Source organism: Ornithodoros turicata, chromosome 2, assembly GCF_037126465.1.
Source record: "Ornithodoros turicata isolate Travis chromosome 2, ASM3712646v1, whole genome shotgun sequence".
NCBI lineage: Eukaryota > Metazoa > Arthropoda > Arachnida > Ixodida > Argasidae > Ornithodoros > Ornithodoros turicata.
Genome location: NC_088202.1, coordinates 48014857 through 48030428, shown reverse-complemented (window position 1 = coordinate 48030428; position 15572 = coordinate 48014857). Strand labels below are relative to the sequence as shown.

At 46.1% G+C, this 15572-nt stretch overlaps 1 protein-coding gene across 1 annotated transcript; it reads left to right on the top strand.

Annotated features, from left to right (window-relative positions):
- Window positions 1–12400: 12400 nt before the first annotated feature.
- On the top strand, window positions 12401–13534 carry LOC135384607 (uncharacterized). Its single transcript, XM_064613805.1, has one exon. It carries the CDS (start codon window positions 12401–12403, stop codon window positions 13532–13534), a length of 1134 nt encoding a protein of 377 aa, XP_064469875.1.
- The last annotated feature ends 2038 nt before the right edge of the window (window positions 13535–15572 follow it).

Sequence of the window (15572 nt, the reverse complement as noted above, 5' to 3'; positions counted from 1 at the left end):
ATTTGTGAACTATGGCGAAAGTGCTGGCACTTAAAGCGTCTCCTCGGGTTAGGTATGTACGGCGGTACACTGCAATTCAGATACCCTGCCTTGATGGCTTCAGGAAGTGTGTGTAACTTGAACTACAAAAAATATGTTTAGTTGGAAGTTCTTTCACATTTTTTGCATTATTATGCGTTTAAGGGCAATTACTCCCTCCTCTTTGAGGCCGTCTTCGATTTCAGGCTCAGAACACGACAGAAGGTCGTCTTCCGAGATATCACCCTTTATGGTGGTGAGGGTTCGATGGAATGTAACAGATACTGTAATTTCTCCAATTTTCTGAAGAGACAGGAAAGCCATACTGTGTTCTTTATTCTGTACTTGTACTTGGATGTCACCACTGCTTTAGCCACTGCTTTTTTAAACTTTGTATGACTTTTTCAAGCTCTTTAGCAATGAGACATGGAGACAGCCTGGTAGTGGTCTGGTCTAGTCGTCTGTATGTACGCGTATCATGAGGGACTTGGTGAACCAAGGTTCTTGAATACAGTCCAGTAACTCTGTTCTCGCTCTTTCGGTGCGGCTCCTCTTCTGGCGCCGATCTTGTTATCTTTTTCTTTTTCTTAGGTTGAAAACCCATAAGAACATGACAAGTTATTCAGTGCAGAAGGTGTGGCGCCCACCATGGATGCCAACTTAGTGAACGTGTCCCGCACGCTAACACCTACCCCTGCACTATGCCCTAGTGCAGGTTTCAAAAGAGAGAAATGACTGCACAAGGTTGACCCTCGCTGCCAAAGAAGGCGAAAAGGAAGCTAAGAAGGGGGAGACAAAAGAAGAAAGTAATGAGCGACTATGAGCGAGATGGCGACTAAGCTGAATAGTCCTGAACGTGTCATTCAAGAACCACCCGCCTATGGGAAGCCTGGGCGAAATCAGTGTTGCTTTCCGAGAGGGGCCGCAGGGGTCCAACACAACCTCTGGGTCCGCTGAACTGCCAGGACCCCTCTTTCCCCAAACACTGGAACGCCGCACACAGCAGGGCGTGGGGTCAACATCTCCCATGGCGACCCAACCGTAAAATGGAAGAGGGCTAATGTGAAGGCAGTGCGTGCTGGGCGATGAGGGCGCCACTTTCCGGACGCCAGGGTGTTCCCTAGGAGCTACAGCTAAACTTAACATGGAACAGAATGAGTAGACTGCATTTCACGACGACTACACTTTCCCTTTGCTTTCTTTGTCGTCTTAATTTATGAGATGTAACCCAGGGATCATACGAACGAGCGAATAGGAAACGGGGTGCAATGCACCAATTATTTTATCAATAACATTTCCTTTGTGGATCTTCGTGTACCTTTAAAAATGCTGTTCACTGGTGCGTGCATGTTTCTCCCCGCTGTATAGTGTGAAATTGTATCCGCTGAAACGTAGTGGTGTCGGGGCTCTCTATCCATTCTCAGTAATACCTGCTATCTAAGGTTGCAGATCCATTAAAGTGGACTAATCGTACATCATGGAACGAAACGGACGGGCGGATTGTGAACGAAGTCGAGCCACAGCTTTAGCTTCGTTGCTGTACAAGAAATGCTAGTTAGCCGCGTATCGATGTGTCTGAGCAATTCATTACTTGAAACACGTGATGTTGCCATGTTAGGAACGACTTTTCCCCCGTTACCTAACCATGTAGGCCGTGCTGTTGAAGACGCGCTGAAAGTTCGTCCTCTGGGGAGCTTTATCCGTTTAGTCCAGTGGAGATTCAACGCACATTCACGAGAGGTTTCGCGTTGCTCCGTTGTTTCGAATCACCCCTTACAGAAATAAGAAAGTGATGAGCGGTTTTGCATCTAATTTTTGCTTGCTCTACCAACTTAAAAAAAAAAATGGTAGCAGGAAAGTAGCAAAAGGAAGCAGTACAGCACATTCTCGCTATTTTGCTGCTGGTTCATCAAAACTGCCTCATGCGGGACACAAAGAATATGCTACATGGAGAATGAGGAGCAGACTTCTGTCTACCACGGCTTCAAGATGCTTCTTGCGCTTGAGTGTGGTACATGCTGTACCTTCACCAGCGTTACACTTGGGTCACCCAGGACGTCACCTGGGTCTCAACCGCGGTCGAGAAACCGAAATCGACAACTCTTGAAGCGTTGCAAGAGGGAAATCATAAGGAAGGCGAGAAGAAACTAACAGGAACAAGTGAAAAAGGAAAAGTTTACGCTCTTGAAGCCTATTGAAGAAGTTTCTATTGTTCTAGCAATTTAAGCTGTGCAGCTTTTCCTACTCGCTTGACGTGATGTGTCATTTGAAGAAAGGCGATCTTTAAAAAAAAAGGGCAACAAAATACCTTCATTTAGTCGGGTGTACTGTGAATTTTTCTCCTTAGTGTGAAATGACCTCTAGGACCTCTGAGGGGCTCTCCGTGTCAAACATTACACACTGGAACTGAGAGGCACGTTTTGTTGTTTGCTGTAAGGACCTCAGTTGGCAGAAAATTCTGGTTTTATAGACAGTCGAGGCAAGTACTGTTAACGTATTTTTATTCGCAGTTTATTAATTGTCGCCTATCGCGCAGTCAGTCATTTGGGAAGTTATACGCGAGTATTTGATTTCGCGATTCCAGGGCTGTTTCCTTTGACGGAACGTTAAACCTTTCCTTTGAAGGGCTGTTTCCTTTAACGTTTCCTTTCGTAGGATAAACGTCCCGCGTGTGCTCCCCAGTACAATTTTCGCGATTTTTTAGCGGTCTTCGGGAATAGAATACATCGCGAATAAAAGTACGTTTACAGTATGTGCAGGGCCCACATGGGCTTTCCTTCCAGCTTTTATCCCGTTAATCCCACGGAAACGATGATAAACTCTTCATACGGAATAAATAAGCACAGCCGTCTCTAATACTGCAAAACTATTAATATAAAATCAACGAGAATTCCCGTGATTACTGCGTAAGGACGTCACGTGTCACTTGTGATCTGGACAAAAAAAAATTATGCACGCTATGCGCCAATACTGGCGACTTTGTGTACTTGAAATGTGCGTAAAGCAGGTCGTGCAAAACCGACCCGTGGCCCTTATTTGAGCCCACGTAATATCTGCGTAAGTATTGCTCGTTCAGTAGGATATTTCAAAGGCTCACAAAATAAGCATTACCTGACATTCATGGAGTGCAACACTGTACTATGAAGTCCTCCGATGATGCCATCGTAGGCCAGGCTGCCGTCCGGTTGTTTTATGAAGTGTGAGTATGGCCGAATCTGTAAAAGTTTTCAATGCTCATGAACTGAACTGCACTTACATGCGAATGTAACACCGATTCATTATAAATGCATAATACACTGCTATGATGGAAAAGAAATCCCCGACACAACAAACGCGATATTACCACGCTTAGCTGGTTCATCGTAGCGCCTGTACTATCACGTCGCGCGCCTGCTTCTACACCGTGAACAGGGTGAAAGCGCCTTATAGTGTAGTTATGCCCTATCGTACTGAATCAACCAACTGTTCGGTCATGTGATCAATACCTACTGCCTTTGGATACTTTCCCGGCAGGCAGGCTTTTATGTAAACTGTGTCACCTCGTAAACTTGAACTGAAACATGGTTATGTTTCCTGTTCGCGTGCCAATAAAGCCTGCGATAGCCCTGAGCTCTCCTGCCGTCTGTAATAGTAGCGTACTGATTTAGTAGACAGACTACAGTGATAGCTCCGCTGAGTACTCTGATCGGCGTCCACAGCAGCCCCCGTGCTGCTACCTGCTGTCGGTGACGTCACGTCGTTAGAGCTACAAGAAACATCATTTCCCGCAGCGATGTTCGAGGAAATACTTATATACTACTAATAAACTTATACTAAAAAATAAACTTATAAACTACGACTAAATATACTAAACACCTGTTGCCTATGACGGTGTCGATGTTATTACTCATATCTTGATAGTTTGATAGTAATGGCCATGCTCCATGGCGAAATCCAGCCCACCAAAGCTCTGTCCTCAAATCTCTTCTGACCTTTTTGGACACCGTAGGACCTCGCTCCTCACTGTGAGTCGACTCATTATTCCATCTCCCACATCACCACCAGCAATGCGGTAGGGTGTCGTCCCTGGCGTTGAAACTCACCAATCATCATCGTCAAAGCAAATTGGTGTTGTTTGTTGGAATGTACAAATTAAATGCTGTATCAATGGGCACTGCCTGTGCCTTTAACCGGGCGTCATTTTTATAAGTCCCGTTTCGTGGATAGCAAACATCAATCACGCCAGTGGATAACTCTTGCAGTGGACCCCTGATCATTCTTGTACATCTGGGAAAGTCGCAGCTGACGCAGCAGCATCCCAAGTATACCCCTGCAGCCCCACATGTCCGGCATACTTCACCTGCATTAGCAAACAGGGCGAGCTGGTTCTGGTCCTGTCTGCTGTACCTTCCGCCCGTGCCTTTCAGTGTTATTTTATTATGTTACACTTCACCCACTAGGACGCTCAGTTAACGACCTCCACTCTAAACAACAGAATGTGCAGGGTTTGGTGGTGGACAATACGCAGGATAGATCCAGGCATGCCATTCGTGGTACCTGCGTGACTTTCCCTGTCCATACATGTTATTTAATCGATTCCCTTATGAAAATGTACTTTGCCTGTCAACTGACATCGTTTGGACTTGCTTCAGGTTGTTTGGCATTCCTTTTGACTTTCTTTGGACAATTGCCCAAATAAAGTCTACAGACCACCTTTGACCTTCCTTTGGCTTGATTTTCTTCGGGCTGTTGCCCAAACAAAGGCTATTGATCACCTTTGACTTTACCTTTCTTTTGGTTTGACTTTCTTTGGACGGTTGCTTAAACAAAACCTGTTGGCTACCTTTGACTTTCTTTTGGCGTCATTTTTCTTCTTTCCCTTTGCACTGTTCTGACAAAATTAAATGACAATATCTGGCTCTCCTTTAGTTTGAAGTGTCTTCAGCTCGCTTCCGGAGCTCCATCCGTGTGTTGGGCTTAACTTTCGTACATCCCAAATGTTTTCTCTAATAATATTCTACTTTCAAGTGGATCATACAAGTAAGAGAAAAGGAATGAATTACACAGAAACTTCACTGAACGTGAGCCATCCCTCACAACGAAGCCTTTCCAATTGAGGACATAATTTGGCATGAATGTGACCCACAGGAACTATTCCAAAATAAACACCCTCTGCCATGATTTATACACAGGAATCTGAACAGCCCACACAAATTGCACGTGCAAACACTAGAGTAACTCGCAATACAATATACAAAGGGAGCCGGAGGAGCGGTGCACAACTGCATCGGCAAACATGTACCAGCATAATTATGAGTCAAACACATATCAAATTTAGTCCTGCTATTCTGCCAGAAAAAATCATTTCGACTCTAGAGGAAGGTTTTCGTGCACAGTGCACATAATCATTTTCTCATCAATATATACAGGGTGTTTCAAAAAACGTGTCATTCGGACTTTATAAAAAAACGGGGCGACGGAAAAATAGCATTTGTGAGGCAACTGAATTTGCTATCTTTAAAAAATATTTTCATTTGATTTTAATTAAAAGAAATTGAATTTCTTTAATTGAACTCCAAAACTTTCCAAGTCAACCTAACGTTTTTTTTTACAGAATTAGAGAGCCCGTAGCGAACTTAGTCAGATCCACCAAGAAATCCGCTCGATATTGCAAATGAAACTGCCCAAAAAATGTCCCGAAATTGAGGCTTCAAAGTTTCAGAATTCAACGGCGCACCATCAGACGCAAAGATTCGTGTAGAGGAGGCATGCTCCTGCCCCGATGAAAGATAGAAGGTCGAAAAAAAGAGGGCGGGAAAAAAGAGGCGGAATCATTTTTTGCCGCTTATCAACGTATGGTGGAATGTCACCCGCCTTGTTATCGGCGCGTCGTGTACTGCACGCCGGTTCAGCGATAAATTGTTCTAGCTTCATGGGGGCAGGAGCATGTCCTTCTCTCCGCGCATCTTTTGGACTGGTTTTGTGCGCCGTTGGACACCCGGAACTTTGGATCCACAATTTCGGGACTTTTTTTGGGCAGTTCCATTTGCAATATCGAGCGGAGTTCTTCGTGGATCTGACTAAGTTCGCTACGGGCTCTCTAATTCTGTAAAAAAAAACGTGAGGTTGCCTTGGGAAATTTAGAAGTTCAATTAAAGAAATACAATTTCTTTTAATTAAAATAAAATGAAAATATTTTTACAAGATGGCAAATTCAGTTGCCACACAAGTGCCGTTTACCCCGTATTTTTCCGTCGCCCCGTTTTTTATAAAGTCCGAATGATACGTTTTTTGAAACACCCTGTATATACATGGTGTCCCAGCTCAGTGTATACAGATTTTTAAAAAATATATATAACACTTTTTCCAAGATGAAATCAATTGCAATATAGCATATACTGAAGGGCACTCCCTAGGAGGGCATTAGCAAAGTCCAAAGGCAATGTCTTAATTAACTTTCATTAATTAACTTGTTAATTATAAAAACTACAAAGTTGTCCCAATGAGAACATCTGTTCCTTTCGGTCACCTGATATCGTAGCCGCTTTCAGAACAAAAATCTGTTCCATAGATCGCCCGCAAAAAAGTAGTGAAGGAACGCCATTTTTTTCTTTATTTTGTTCATTGCGCATCTTCACAGACGCGTATTTCCTTCATCCCCAACGTGAGAGGGGAAAGGAGTACAGTGCCGCCTCATGCGTCGAAGATGAGCTCTAACTTGCGGAAACAAAACAAAAACAAATGTATCGGGTGACTCTATGGGAACTGGCCTTACCTTGGGTTCAATGTTCTGTTTCCTTTTAATTTTTTTCCAGAACGCGAGAGGCGATAGTGTGCTCTTTCTCCCTCTCACACTGGGGATGAAGGAAAGACATATCTTCTAAGAAGCCTAATGAACAAGATAAAGAAAAAAAATGGCGTTCCTTCACGAATTTTTCGCAGGCGATCTACCGAACGGATTTTTGTTCTGGAAACGGCTACGATATCATGTGACCGAAAGGAACAGATGTTCTCATTGGGACAACTTTGTAGCTTTTATAATTAACAAGTTAATTAATGAAAGTTAATTAAGACATTGCCTTTGGACTTTGCTAATTTCCTCCTAGGGAGTGTCCTTCAGCATATGCTATATTGCAATTGATTTCATCTTAGAAAAAGTGTTATATATACTTTTTAAACATCTGTATACACTTAGCTGGGACACCCTGTATACAAAGAAAAAATAGCTAATGCTCTATAGTTGCACGTTGAGCATATGTTTAGCATTAGCTATTTTTCCTTTGTATATGTACTTGCTGGCTTGCACTGCGGCCTTCACAGGTGGCGCCGTCACCGTGGAACATTGACGTCTCGCCGAGACGCACTGTCAGAGCCGACCCAAGATCATGTCACTTCCCTACGCCGGGCTGACAAGTCCCAAGTAGGACGGAACAGCTGTACTCGGCTGGAAGTGCACGGCCAAATTGTAAACATATATATATATATATATATATATGAACAGACGCTTTTTGGGACAGAAACCCTTGATGTCTACAGTGCCTTCCATTGGCTCCGCTTCTACAACAGTAGCGACCTCAACCTTCTGGCTCAGTGCCAGTGATGACAGAACATTTTTGTTACCTTGTATGGGGTCACTCCGACTGTCATAGTTTTTTCGCGACTGCGCTCACATGCTTGCTCGTGGCTTACACAAGACGTGACAAGTTTGTCAATACGCCCAGGTATGCCACTGGCAGCAAAATGAGAGTTATTCGGCTTCCACTTGTTCATGCCATGGACACAGAATACAAGTGACCTTACTGATATTTTTTGAAGCTACATTTGTTATTCCTACTTCCGTTGTACACACGAATCTTTGCAAAATTCCTTGTGATCTTGTGCTAGTACCATCCAACAATGTCATCATAAAGCTTTCTGAATTTCGCCATCCAAAAGAGACGAATACTGCAAAATCTGCTTTGACAAGACGTATTTTTCACAAATTTGCTGTCTGACACACCTTGTGCCCTGGAGGAAGTTCAGTAGCCTGCCGTTCGTGTTTTTAAAAGAAACACCTGAATAATTCCAGAGCGGTCCCGAGTTTTTCACGCTTTCTACCTTGTGGATGAGAATGTGATCGTTGTACGTCATCTTCTCCTTCCTGTACAGCGACTGATATTCAGCTAAGAAATCTGTCAGCAGTTCGGTACGGATGACAGAAAGGTTTTGTAGGGGTACAGTTTCAGGTAGAAGGATATGCATTATTTGTAAGAGCTTGATCCATTTTTTGTAGTACTCCCGGGGCAGCACATCGTTTAGCACAACAGGTGAAAAGAATAACAAAAAGTTCATTCATTCCGACGCCTTCCAATGTTCTCGCTGCTGCACCGACCGTAGAAGACTCGAGATTTACCAAATACACTTCAGACTTTGAAGTCTGGAATCTATTTGGGAAATCTTTCGACCAATCCGGTACTTATTGTTGAACCATATGCATGCTGTTGCTCGTACAAAGCCCAAACGTACAGCATGCATGTAGTCCACCACAAAGCCAGATATAACACTGAAATATGTCAGAAGGACAACGATACTGAGGCATTTGACCCCAGCACTTTGGTCTTGCGTGCCTACTGCCTCCTGTGCACGTTTCTTTTTTTTTTTTTAACTTTCATCGGTTCTTTCTTTGGGCAGTCTCTGCTGAATGCGTAGACCCGGCAGTGCCCAAGTCCGACTTTCCCTACCTCCCCTTCGTGCTCTCACTGTAACAAGGCTCGTCGCAGGACAGAGGAGCAAGTCTGGCTCTTAGAAGATCCACGGTACGCACTGCCCGGGCGACCAGTGCACTGTGCATTTATTGGCACGGCATTTCGTCAAGGCTGATGACCGCAGCGATGGTGCTGGTCGATACAACACCATGGAAAATCGTGCTTGCCATTGAATTGTGCCATATTTAAGAGCTGACATCTGGCTACACCGTCCACGGTGCAGGAACCTGGGAACACTTTTGAGCACTTGTCCTCACCACATGTGGACATTCAACTAAATCCATTCGTGTATAACCTATTTACCTCACCCACAAATGGTTTGAGGAAAGTGTTCACTGAAGGCTTCCCAGGTCCAAACCACAAGCCTGCAGGAATTTGGTTGTGTCTTCTCACGGTACGGCAGCTCATTTACTTCGAGTAGCAATGGCCATATGCTATACTGTGACGACTCAAACACTGGTACACCATGAGTACTCCAAGTAAATGAGATGTCATCCCGAGTGAGAGGGAGCTTACGGTATGCAGGGCTTCCAGTTATATCACCAACATTGTATGAAGGTTGGGGCCGTGGTGTCAAAAAGGATTCATATTTTTGCATCACACCGCGCAGCTGGGTTTCAAGATCCAGCGAGATGAAGTAACTTCTAGGTGAGAAATGTTCGTCCCTACTGTAGCTCTTACTACATCTTTGGCATGTTGCAAGTTGCACTGAAGGATCGTCGCAGGTTCCGGAGTCTTGACAGAGGTACTCGAGGCATTCCGTACAGTATACAAATGCACTCTTAGTTGCCGTTCTGCTGCTGTGAAATGCTTTAAAAACTGATACTTGGTGTACGGAAACTTGTCTCTTCAGGGAGATGTGCCTGGATCACCGTCAAAAGATGCGGGTGGAGATCGCTAGTCTCCTTTGAGTTGCGAAACTCGAGAACGCGAGCCATTATCAGAAGAAGGCTCTCACTACGTGATATGCGGGCACCATCGTGAAGTTTATCCTGGAACAAAAATAGCAGATGAATATCTTTACTGGTTGCACACGATTCATTGCAGACTAAATTCACATGCAATAACTGAACGTAACAGGGAGGTAAACCTGGAGGAAAGTTATTCCCAGGCTGGAGCACCCCAGCATCACCTTGCTTATTCGTGCCGCTCCCTTGCGTTTGTGTTTATGTGGGGACGACAAAATACATGAGATTGTGAAGAGCGAGTGGATCATGTCATCTTTACAATACCTCATGGTACGCTGCCGGAAACGTAACCAGCCTGGAAGCCAAAATGAGCAGAGCTAAAATTTTAGCTGGAGAAACTGAAGCAAAAACACACTATTTTCGTATGATGCTGGTCACATCTAACAGTGTACAGCATGCGAGCCTCAAATGGAAATATCCCAATTTTCAGCGTTGAACATTAGAAGGTGGTGTTCCCGTTGTTGCAGCTCAAGATGTGTGCAAACGCAAGTAAAGAAAAAGCGAACTTACGGGGTCAGTGCTGTCGTCCCCTTCGGTCGACTGCTCACTTTAGACGTCGCTTGACCAGCTCCCGTGGCATAGTGGTTAGGATGATCGCTTTCCACGCCGCGGCTGGGAGGTGACACGGGTTCGAATCCTGTCACAGGCTGTGCTGTCTGAGGTTTTCCCTCGGTTTTCCGAAACCGTTCCAGACGGATGTCGGCACAGTTCCCCCTGAAGTCGGCCCAGGACGCATACTAACTCCTCTGTCCCCCACTCCTTCCTGCTGTCCTTTCTCCATCTGTCCATACCTGTACACCGCTCATAGCCACAGTTGCTTCGCGGCGCTAACAGGAAAAAAAAAGACGGCGCTTGAATCATTTCTAGTCGGAAATGGGATCGAGGTGTCGCTGTCTTGGTGCTTCGTGCTGCAGCCCGTGGTACACGGATTTATGAGGCTATCGACCTGCACATGTTCTTGACCAAGATTTGTATCTGACATGTCCTCCTATCGCGGACATCCGAGGTCATGAAAGTCTCCTCCGGGCATTCGCCACTCAAACAAAGCGATTCCGGCAGACTGACTGCCTACAGATGTGCATGCCTGTCTAGGTTGAGGTGACGGGTACTCACGAGCACCGATATCCGAATAATCCTGAAAGTATATGCCTTTGTATTTTCAATGACGTTTAGTGCTTCTTGAGATTGGGCTGTCATGGCTTAACGCCCAATCCCGTTACCGTCGTTTAAGCATCCTACTATGTCGTTGCACGCCCCGACGAAGCAGTTTCTCTCGATGTCATATGATGCGTCACAACACAGTAACGCAGTGCTCAGATTCCGAAACGCTTTCGAGGTAATACGACAGCCAGCATGAAAAATTCCCGAAAACATCCTTCAATGCGCAGCTTTGCGGATGTCCAAATCTGCACATCCGCAAAGCTCCCTGCATCGGGGTAGTAGTTCTGGCAATCGCCGTTTCGCTATGGGATTTGGTGCTAGCTAGCACAATTTGTTACCACGTTATTTGCCGGAATCACGGAGAGGTATGGTGGGCTGTGCTGACAACGACGAAGAGGTACGGAAGAGCGTAGTCCGTGCATAGGCAACAGCCTGTGTAGCCCTGTGTAGCAGACGAACAACGGTGGAAATTATGATAGTAGTGCACATGTCATTTCCTCTCCGCGCTTGCACCGGCCACTAGCGTAACTATCCCATGACCCGGCTCTCCCACAGGCGATTGCCATGCGGCGGTTCCTGGCAGCGCGTGTGCACTGCAGCAGCGTAGCCGAGTGCGTGCTTTTGCAATTAATTGCACGGCGATGCTACTGTGCTCACGCATGCAGGACGTGGGCCGCAAATGACCGCAGACAGTTAATGCTCAGGAATGGCTCGGTTTGGGCTTGGCTGCGAAACGATTATGCGCGTTCAGACCGTTCAGTGCCTTATTTTTCCCTGTTCAGAAATGTATAATAGAGCTACTATTTTTGTCATTAAGTCGGGAATATATCGGGAGTGTTATGCAGGGCAGCCAAGCATGGCCAAGCCAAGCACAAAGGTGTTGCACATGGTTTTCAATGTGACAGCCATGGTGACAGCTGACAACAGTTTGCGTGGGCTGCATTGTTTCACACGTGGTGGCTCTCTTTTTCTGCTTCAACATGCATATTGTAGTGAAGTGGCAGGGAGCAAATATGCTAGACGTCTCCCCCAGCCATAGCCTGCAAGACCTGGACTTGGGCTTAAGTATTTTGCATGACCCGGGTTATGTCGAGGAAGCGAAAGGACGAACCATCCTCGTGAAGTGGAGCGAGGACTCGGAGCCGTCGGAAGCTTTTATTGTAGCTGCAGGTAAGTCCAGTCCTTACGCTGAATGCAGTCAGAACAGCTCGCTATAATTTCTAAGCCTAGCCAGTTGCATTTCATGCGTTTGCAAAAAATCACCAAACCAAAGCGACCCGCACTTAGCTCCGCCATTGTAAAGGTGTTTCTGCTTCACAGAACGGGTGGCAATTTTCGAGTTAAGCCGGCGCACATGCCGGTGTGGGTGTACTGCAGAGGCAAGTGTTAGCGTGTGGGCCACGTTCCCTCGTTGGGCTCGATGGTGGGCGACACACCTCCTGCACTGAATCAGTCTTCTCTTTTATGGATTCTTCTCGTATAAAAAAACATGATCAGCGCCAAAAGAGGCGCTGCACCGATGCACCAGCTATGCAAATCCTCGACTTGACTCCTGAACCTTGGTTTGCGAAGTTCCTCATAGTCCACTCGAAAGATGAGACCAAACCCATGGCTAAGGTATCCCCATTCACTATTGCAAGAGTCTTAGAAAGGACAATAGGGAAGTCTTATAATGCTCGAAAGCTGACCACAGGAGATCTGCAAATTGAAGTGATCACAAGGCAACAAAGCTCCGCTCTCCTTTCACTTGACAAAATTGCCGATATATCAGTCACTGTGACCACACACCGAACACTTAACATCGTGAAGGGCGTCATCTCAGAGTCCCAACTCCTTGACTGCTCAGACACTGAGATCGAGGAAGGGCTTAAACACCAAGGCGTTGTGACAGCAAGGAGAATTGTAATGCGTCGGGATGGTAAAGACATCCCGACGAAGCACATTGTCCTTTCCTTTCAATTGCACAGGCTTCCTCAGACCATCAAAGCAGGCTATCTTAATTGCCATGTACGCCCGTATATCCCGAATCCGCGACGCTGTTTCAAGTGCCAGCGTTTTGGACATGGGTCGCAGGTCTGTCGAGGACAGGCGATCTGTCCAAAATGTGCTGGCATGGACCACTCTGCAGAGTCCTGTGCAAACAAAGTCCACTGTTCGAACTGCAAAGGGAGCCACCCTGTCTACTCCAGGTCCTGCCCCCGTTGGCAGGAAGAGAAAGAAATACTCAAAGTGAAAGTGACGCAGAATATATCGTATAAAGAAGCAAAAACACAGGTAGAATTTGCCAAAAAAGGCACGTTCTCCGAAGTGGTGCGCCGGGGAGTGGCACCACTGCGGAAATCTGTGGAGACGCAGACTTCTGGGTCTCCACCCCACACTCCCCATACACAAGAAAAGCCTGCGGAGAGTTCGCTTCCGCTGGCACCGGCTGCTCAGATGGGCAGACGAGAAGTGGTGGCCACAACCTCTACGGAGGTTGATGGCGAGCTGTCAGTTTGGGACGGGCTCACAGGGGGTTCGTCCCAGACTGGCACACACACGATGGATGTTGACGATGATGACTGCTTGTCGCAGAAGTCATCGTCAAGCCTTCCCCCAATCCTTCCCCATGGAAGGAACAAAGAACGAAAAAAGGAGGCCGAGGCAGGGGCAGTACGTCCCTAGGGAAACACAAGCAGCCCCCCACCCCTCCAAGGGTTACACCTCCCACATAATGTACAGTCTCTCTTTGTTCCTACTCATCACTACTTTCATTATGGGACAGGTAATCCTTCAGTGGAACTGTCGAGGCCTCGACACTAACATAGACGATGTACACGATCTCTTTGAAGAATACGCTGTAGTTTGGTTCTGTTTACAGGAAACCTACCTTCAGGAACAAAGTTTCAATCCCTTCCGCAGACATACTAGTTTTAGGAAGGACCGTACAGATACCACACGTGCGTCTCGAGGTGTGGCTATAGTCCTTCCGCAGTCTGTGTCTGTAAAACAAACCCCACTTGTTACTGGGTTGAAAGCAGTTGCTGTTCAAGTGTGCCTCGATAGGGTTTTCACTATATGTTAACTGTACCTTCCCCCATCAGAATTAATAGAACAAAGAGATTTTGAAAACTTGTGTAATCAACTCCCACAGCCATTCATGATTCTGGGCGACCTGAATGCCCACAATCCTTTATGGGGCAGTGCAAGACTGGATACGCGAGGAAAAATGTTCTAGAGAGTTCTTCTTTCAAGGTCCCTTTGCATTTTGAACACTGGGCTGCCTAGATACGTCAACTCCTCAACACAAAGTTTTTCTTGCTTGGACATTTTACTGTGCAGTCCTTCCCTCTTCCATTGTCTGGACAGGACAGTGGACCAGAATCCTCGTGGAAGTGACCACTTCCCGGTAGTTTTGAAATTTCGTGGTCCCACAAATTCCATCTCGACGCAACCACGAAGGTGGAAACTTCAAGAGACTGACTGGAACTTTTTCCAGAACGAGACAAAGCTTGTTTCTTCATATTTTGAACACATGTCTATTGAAGAGGCAAACGAGTTTGTCACAACGGCCATCATAAGTGCCGCTGAACAGTCTGTCCCGCAGACATCTGGCCGGCTCCCCAAGCGTCCCAAACCTTGGTGGACGGATGAATGCTCACAGACACGAAAGCAACAAAACAGAGCATGGGGTATCTTCCGCAGATACCCCACTCCTGAAAACCTACTGACATTCAAGAGGGCACGAGCCAGGGCAAAATGGACCAGAAAACAAGCAAAACGGACGTCGTGGCGTAACTTTGTCTCTTCGTTAACGCGCACAACACCGTCAAAGGTTGTGTGGGATAGACTTCGAAAAATTAAGGGTGATTACACTAGTTTTTCCATTCCCCTGCTTCAGGTTAATGACATCCCGTGTCAGAGCCTAGAAGAGCAGGCTAACGTCCTTGGTCAACATTTCTCTGACGTATCGAGCTCCGCACATTATGATAGAAACTTCCTGCGTATTAAGGAGCAAGCCGAAAGGCAAACAATTCCAATTGCGGGTGGTGACAACTACCAGTACAACCAGTCTTTTACCATGGTAGAACTCCAACGAGTGCTGGCTACAGTAAAAGTCAGCGCTCCTGGACCAGACCGCATTGCATATCCAATGCTTAGTCATTTGTCCGATGAGTCCAAAGAGCATCTACTGAAGTTCTTCAACACGGTCTGGGACAAGGGACAGATGCCATCAGCATGTAAAGTAGCCACAGTCATTCCTTTTTTAAAGCCCGGGAAAGACGCGTCCAGTCCAACATGTTACCGACCTGTTGCATTAACTAGCTGCCTCGGTAAAACATTCGAAAGAATGATCAATAACCGGCTGACGTACTATCTAGAGGACAATAACTAGTTTAATAACTACCAGTGTGCTTTTAGACCTGCACGTTCAACGTTGGACCATCTAGTTAGACTAGAATCCACAATTCGTGAGGCGTTTGTGAGACGGCATCACTGTGTGTCAGCGTTTTTTAACCTCCAAAAAGCGTATGATACCACCTGGCGCTACGGTATTATCAGGGATCTCAATGCGCTTGGCATTGGAGGGCGACTGATGAATTTCCTCCACGGAAGGACGTTTAGGGTCCGATTGGGGACAACTCTTTCACGTCCTTTCATCCAGGAAAATGGAGTTCCCCAAGGCTGTGTGCTTAGTGTTACTCTCTTTATTATAAAAATG